General features: G+C 46.9%; 3 protein-coding genes across 3 annotated transcripts; 2 read left to right on the forward strand and 1 right to left on the reverse strand.

Annotated features, from left to right (window-relative positions):
- On the forward strand, window positions 1–3,619 carry ASPBRDRAFT_533118 (uncharacterized protein). Its single transcript, XM_067627048.1, has 2 exons — window positions 1–198; window positions 245–3,619. The coding sequence occupies exons 1-2, from the start codon at window positions 18–20 to the stop codon at window positions 3,421–3,423; spliced, it is 3,360 nt and encodes a 1,119-aa protein (XP_067472787.1). The 5' UTR covers window positions 1–17; the 3' UTR covers window positions 3,424–3,619.
- Window positions 3,620–4,346: 727 nt separating this feature from the next.
- On the forward strand, window positions 4,347–5,595 carry ASPBRDRAFT_672065 (uncharacterized protein; the record flags this gene model as incomplete). Its single annotated transcript, XM_067628856.1, has 2 exons — window positions 4,347–4,379; window positions 4,565–5,595. The coding sequence occupies 2 exons, from the start codon at window positions 4,347–4,349 to the stop codon at window positions 5,447–5,449; spliced, it is 918 nt and encodes a 305-aa protein (XP_067472788.1). The 3' UTR covers window positions 5,450–5,595.
- On the reverse strand, window positions 5,184–5,961 carry ASPBRDRAFT_49713 (uncharacterized protein). Its single transcript, XM_067626405.1, has 2 exons — window positions 5,753–5,961; window positions 5,184–5,706 (listed from the first exon to the last, which is right to left on the reverse strand). Exons 1-2 carry the CDS (start codon window positions 5,922–5,924, stop codon window positions 5,465–5,467), a joined length of 414 nt encoding a protein of 137 aa, XP_067472789.1. The 5' UTR covers window positions 5,925–5,961; the 3' UTR covers window positions 5,184–5,464.
- Window positions 5,962–7,179: the final 1,218 nt, after the last annotated feature.

A 7,179-nucleotide genomic window follows, 5' to 3' on the forward strand; every position in this document is an offset into this window, starting at 1 on the left:
GCATATTATGCTTTGAGATGGAGGCCTCAGGTCTCATGAACGAGCTACCAACAGTTGTAATCCGAGGAATATGTGACTATTGCGACTCCCATAAACATGACGAATGGCAAGGATTTGCAGCACTTGCAGCAGCTGCTTACGCGAAGAATCTGCTGACAACGATCCCTCCGAAGAAGGGAATAGTGATACAAGAGCAAGGTATGCAGTTGCAAGCCTCCAGCACCCCTATCAACTAACTTTACAGAACCCAATTTTACCGCCGGGGAGAGAGCGTGCCTAAAAAAACTGAACATGCCCAGTCCGGAAGAAGTCTTGAACTCACTGAAGCGCAAAAAAGGGAACCGCACTCCAGGTACTTGCAGCTGGTTTTTGGAATCGAACCAGTTCAAGTCTTGGTTCCGGCGAGACGAAAGCGTTATTAGTAGTGTGGAAGGGAACGTTTTGTGGCTGTATGGAAACCCTGGAATTGGCAAGTCAACAATGGCCATGACGCTTGCCGAAGCAATACCGAGTAAGAGCTATTTCGCCGACGAACATGATATTTTATCTTTCTTTTTCTGTGAAGCTGGTATAGAAGGCAAGGAAGAGGCGACGTCCATATTGAAGGGCCTCATATATCAGATCGTCAATGTTTACCCGGCTTACTTGAGACGGGTCATGAAAATATACGAGGTCCGAGGAGAAGGACTGTTCGCCTCGTTCGATGCGTTATGGGCGTTGTTGGTGGGCTTTGGACGGACAGCTACGGGTCCTGAAATATACTACATTATCGATGCTCTGGACGAATGTGAACCCCAGTCAAGGGAGATTCTGTTTGATCAGATTGTCCAATCTTTCAGTGAAACAGGTATTACCGGCTCGGAACCATCCAAGCTACACTTGTTGATCACCAGTCGCCCATATCCCGAGCTTAAGAGTCGATTATCCGCTTTCAGATGCGTGGATCTGGGCTTATTCAAAGAGGTAAAGAGCGATCTTAAAGCAATGATCAAAAGTGCGGTGAAGGATCTTGCGAAAAGGAACAACTATACTCCATGTGTTGCACAGCAAGTCTCCCACATCCTCGAAGAAAGGGCAGATGGCACCTTTCTCTGGGTAGGACTTGCTTACAATGAGATAAAATTCCTGCAGTCAAGAAAAGCAGTGGATAAGCTACAGTCCTTCCCCAAAGGATTATATTCACTATATCGGAATCTGCTTGATGCGGCAACTGCTGGCAACTCTGACGACTACTCGATGATTCAAAAGATCATGGAGATTGTTGCTTTTGCAAAGCGACCGCTGACGATAGCGGAAATAGCTGAGGCATGTCGACTATATCTTGACTCAGACCTCAGTAGCCGGCTTCAATTCACAAGAGAAGTTATTGATTTGTGCCATTTTTTGGTTTTTATTGACGATGGTCATGTGCGGATGTTGCATAGATCCGTCCAAGAATTCCTAATGATGGAGATAGAGGATATAAAACCTGCGAGATCAAACTGTGCCCTGTCAGGCCGCTGCATTGAAGTCATACTTCAACATTGTCGGCCGGACAGCAACCCGTCAGAGGTCGAGAATAGCCACGCATTCCTTGCTTATTCAGTCCTGCACTGGCCAGAGCACGCAGCATTAGGCCGAACAGAACTCACTCTGCCAAATGAGCAAGAAAATTTCTTCATAGACCATCTTGGGGCGTGGAGGTGGTGGCTGAATCAATACAACTATTTGGCAGGAGGCATCTGGAACCACTTGGACAGAGATGTCTCAGCCATCCATGTTGCAGCTCGCTGGGGAATTCTCCCCTTGATCTCATTCCTCCGGGATAACCTGGAAGTCAAAGACACACAAGGACGGACTCCCCTGCTCATTGCCGCTGAGAACTCCCAGCTCGAGGCCATATACCTCTTAGTTAAATCTGGCGCGCTTGTGGAAATGGTAAATAACGAGCATCAAAACGTTCTCCATATTATTTGCATGAGCAACGCCTACATTGATTGGAAAATAATAAGATTCCTGCTTGACAAAGGTGTCTCCCAATATGAATGCGATGAGGATAACATGACACCCTTCTTCTACGCGGTTGGAAATTTGAATAAGGAACTTGTACGACTCTTTCTCCAGAACGGTTTCGCCGTGAATACGCAGATTGAGAGGTGGTCGTGGCCGGGGCGGACAACAATGAGCCTGAAGAAATATATCGCCCCGAGAGAAAAATTTCGAGACATTATAGAATCTAGACTAACAGCACTACATTTTTCTGCCTTGAACGGGTGTTTTGAAATGGCTGAATTCTTGATGCAACATGGGGCTAATCCAAACGCTCGTTCCCAACTTGGAGATACCCCGCTTCATCTCGCAATTAGAAGCCAACTTCTTGGTCGCGAATGCCACGATGCGTGGACGAGTGGCAGATATGCCGTGGAATTTTTAACAGAGACAGTCACGGATTTTGAGAGTGAGGAAGCTTCTGAGATCAGCAGGATTATCGACGAAGCTAGAACACGCATCGTCGAGACGCTTGTGGAGAGCCAAACCACCGACGTGAATATTGCAAATGACTGTGGGGACTACCCTCAGCATGTGATAGAATTTCGGAAACATTATGCGTTGTCAATTCTGTCCAAACTATTAGAAAATGGTGCTGATATCTCACGTCTGAATGCATCTCGTCAGACTTGTCTTCACCTTGCCAGCAAGACAGGGAATTTGGGGGTTGTCCGCCGACTTGTGGAAGAAGGCCAAGATATTTTGCTGGAGGACATCCATGGGTTGAGCCCGTTTCACTACGCATTGAAGGAAGGCTATTTAGATGTCCTGCAGTACATGTCAAAGGCATGCGACAAGGCGCTCTCGGAAGTCTGGCATACATTAGATCGCCACGGCAGGACCCCGTTGCACCATCATGTCTCTTCTATCTTTTGCGACATCGACCTAGTTGACTCCCTCATGCAACTTGGCTGCGATATCAATCAAGCTGATGCGGAGCAGAACTCTACCCTGGGACTGTACGTGGGCTCATTCCGCCTAGGAGTTGAGAGACAGATATTCTCCCACCTTGTCCAGAAAGGTGCCGATCCGCTATGGGTCAATGGACGACGACAAAACCTGGCGCATCTTTTAATGCGGCACAGGGGCGCAGACAAAGACATCTTCGAAGAAATGCTTAGCTGTGGTCTGGATCCAGCCGCGCAAGATGTCGACGGGAAGACCTTTATGCACCATGGGGCGATTCATGGTGCGTTTACTGAGGAACTTGTGGAGTTTCTTCGATATAAAGGTGTTTTAGATTTGCAGACCAGAGATTCCACCGGCAAGACTCCACTAGACTATGCACAAGAAAAGGCTCACCAGAAATTCCCGGACGATAGTCTCTTACATTTCGAACAGAAATGGGAGAAATCCTTCAACGTTTTGACTGCATTTGCGCGCACGCTGGCGTGAGTCTGGGGAGATAGTTCTCGAGTATATTCTCCAAAGGCGAAAGCTTCCACTCCGAGTGCTCTTCGCTCGCAACAAATACCAATTTATTAAGGGGGAGAGAATGCCTAAACGAATAAAATTTGTACTCATGCCAATCCAGGACGTCTCATGCCTGCACTTTACACATAAGCAAAAACCTCATGTCTGGAAGCGTTTCCTATCGTCGACCGTAGGAATGCTGCGCAGGAGTATAGAGGTTGTTAGGATCGATTAGTCATCGTGTATAGCTTTTCAGAACTAACGAGTTTGAAACCATTGAACACAAAGCCTGCTAGGTTCAACAGAGGCGCAGGTAAGAGATCGGGGAAGATAAAGATGCAACATGAAACGATCAACTTGAAGAGCTCTTACGATGATCTCGACAATGGATTCAACTGTCGTAGTTCTGGCAAACACGGTCTGGCTTTCATCGACTCACCTGCGTAATGGACAACATCGCGCGCCAGTGAGCGCGATTGGTAATTCTCTGTCAAGGCTCAGTTATCAATATCAAGGACGAGTTGGTCCCATGAAGGTTAGCATCATAGTCTACGCATACGATATACGCCACAACGACATTCCACGGCCTTCCATTTTTTAATTTCATGGACTCCTTACGTGACGCCAAGGTGGTCTTACGCTAAATGTGCCGCGCTGACCGCGGGCGGCAGCAGCAGAGGTGTGCCGAAGAGACGCTTAATTGCTATCTGGCGCCAGTATCTGGATGATATTACAGAAAGGAGTAGTTTTTATAGTACGATCAGCTGAAACATTCACCCCGCTTAGGTATAAATTCTATCTCCTGGCTTTAATTTTTATCTCATACGGTGCGGAGTCACATCCTCACTGCTTCGAGAGCTAGAATTTGAAAACCACTGGGTGGACTGAAGGTGGAATGAGGGCAAATGAACCAGAAGAAGCCTTTATACTTGCCTAATGTAAGAGTCAAATTATTCATCATGTTGTGGCACAGTAAACAGCTTGCCTAAGCGACATTCCTGATTGCCCGACGCAGAAGATGTACCCAATGAAAGAGCGCCAGCCGGACCAAGTCCCTCGAAAACCATACCGAAGATCGGTAATACTCTCTACAATATTGACCTTTCAATAATCCCTTACCTAGCGTCATTCGTCAGGTTGGAAAGCAATCGTCAGCCATAGGGATCAGTGTTCACTCACGGCGATAGCCCCTCTCTTCGATTTCGCACTACAAGAGCTTGAGTCATGCTACCGGTTCTGCTTTCGGTCTCTGCCGGTTGACTTAGCTCAGTATCACACTTTCTGCGAGACATACGATTTTCTCGGGGTTGATGGACTGGTCGGTCAGACCATCGACCATGTTTTTGTTGATCTTAGAGCCTGCAAAATCGACTACGAGGTCGAAAATAAGAGTCACCACGCCATCAAGGGCGATAAGGCCTTAGCACGAGATGCAGCGTTCCGACTTTTCTTTCTGATACCTGCAGGAGAGCTTGGGGACGAGGCAAAAGACAATGCGAAAGCCTACAATGCGGTGCTATTTATTGTGTCCCATCCAGGTACCATCAAATATCGTACCAAGGCAATACTGTGTGCGACTTCTGAGGAACGATTCGTAGTATCTCACAAACAGAGAGCAAGGTTGGATCAATGGAACAAGAAGCCCCAACGGGCGAATTATATGATGATAAGACGACCGAGGATAGCTCAGAGCCATACTATTCCGACGATACCTGACAGCACAAGCGCTATTGGAACATGGGGTAGCCTGCTGATGATGTCCAGATTAATACGTATTGCTTCGCTGGGTAGTTTGCATGATGTTGAAAATCTGAAAGCATTACAAACTCGAGCTGCTGGTACGTATAGTGATTCTATGCCCGACGTAGATAGCATCAGGTACAACCACATAATGCTTCCTCCATACTATCCTTCTTTCCACCCTTTCCTGTCAGACATCTACCGAACTGAAGTAAAAGTACAAGAACCCCAGATAGGCCCCAAGGTAATAGACAGAGATATGGACTAGGTAAGCTCTCCAAATCTAAGCAGGGCACAATTCCAATCTCCTCATGACACCCTTGACGACTCCAAAGTTTCTCCCCGAGTCAATCCAGACTGCACCGACAATAGCTTCAACATCAGTGGCAAGAGAGTGAATAGATGGATTGCTGCTGAGTGGGTTTAATGGACCGGGTTGAATACACTCATCAATGTGCTTTCCTCTGGCCTGGCAGGCCAACTTCCTGTTAGACGCGTAATTCTGAAGCTGCTTATACCCGTCTCCTGGTCTCTGTCAGTAATGCTTCCCATATTCCTGTCTATGGCCTACCGCAGCTTCTTTTGCTCCTATACCACGAATCGACAATCACCAATGCCACTACTTTATCCCCTAGAAAGGCCAGACGCTTATTTCGGGTTTGTTGTATAGCTTCATCAATGATGCATTTGTTTTTGAAATTGTACGCAATAGCACCCTCGATAAAATCCCTAGGGCTCTGCATTGTATTTCGAAATGAGGTGTTGAGATTGAGGTTAATTATTTGCTCACGCCCTTCAGAGAATGTGAAAGACAAAGTCACATCACTAAGGGTGATTCCATGCACTTTGACACCCACGTCATGCTACAGGTCAGTCAAACCACGTTGGGCCGCATTGTCATGCGACTGCTGGCATCTAGACCGGTCCAAGACTTAGACCTTCAACCAGCCGTGGGCTGTGGACAAGATTAGGATAATTCCATCGCCTCTTCAGACCCTACAAACAAAACCACCAGAAGCTAGTTTGCACTGCTTCAACGGCATTTATTATTCAGTATCTCCTTACCATCTCGTTCGACCTAAACACAGAGGTCTCACGCATCACTCTCATTGACCGTCGAAACCCTCGGCAGTTATAGAATGAGTTCCCGGTTACACTCGATAGGCATCTTGTACTTCTTCATGGATACTTCTCCAAGTTATTGAATGCAAGGTTGGAAGTATCTTAATTCTACTTCTGTCTCGTATTGGCTAACGTCACATTACGGGACTGGTGGCGGATTGTTGAACGCTGTCTCCATTTCCCGAATAGATCCGAACGTCTATAATCCATCTGCAAGAGAGCTACCTCTGCTTCACTGTACATGCGTAGCGGGCATTATGCAGCCAGTGTCATACAGCACAGTTACAAAATCATGTTACAACTAGATTAAGTTTACAGATCGAAGGCATACAAAATTCGTGAAACAGCGCAAACTCAGAATATTCTCAGGAGTTTGGCTGCCAGTTAGTCTAATTGTATTGAATCTTCCTCTTGAATGCGCTTCAAAACAACATATAGAAAACGATGCACGAGTGACTGTAATGACGCCGGAGGGGAATAGCAGGCCGCGTCTCACGCCTTATTCTGCAGCCCAGTCGTGTGTGTCGTATTTTGTGGGTACTAGCCAGGACGATGTTCCTGTTCGTAAATGAAGGACATTCGTATGGAGGTGGCAAACCAATCAGCAGCCACTAGCGCGGAGAGAGATGGAGACAAAGAACCGATGCTGGGGCGAATTGTTGGGAACCAGCCTTATATTAATGTATAATATTATTATGGTGTAGATCCTGGTGCATTCGACTCAGACAAAACAACCAAGTTACCTCTGCGAGGCCGTTCGAAAGGAAACGAGGAAGAGATTCAGTTCGGAGCCTTAACAGCGACCTTGCTTCCTTTTTAAACCATCGATCGGAAGCGCTGTGCGATATGAACCGGTCAGGGTGGTGGAGCCAATTT

The sequence above is a fragment of the Aspergillus brasiliensis genome (assembly GCF_001889945.1).
Source record: "Aspergillus brasiliensis CBS 101740 unplaced genomic scaffold ASPBRscaffold_46, whole genome shotgun sequence".
Lineage (NCBI taxonomy): Eukaryota > Fungi > Ascomycota > Eurotiomycetes > Eurotiales > Aspergillaceae > Aspergillus > Aspergillus brasiliensis.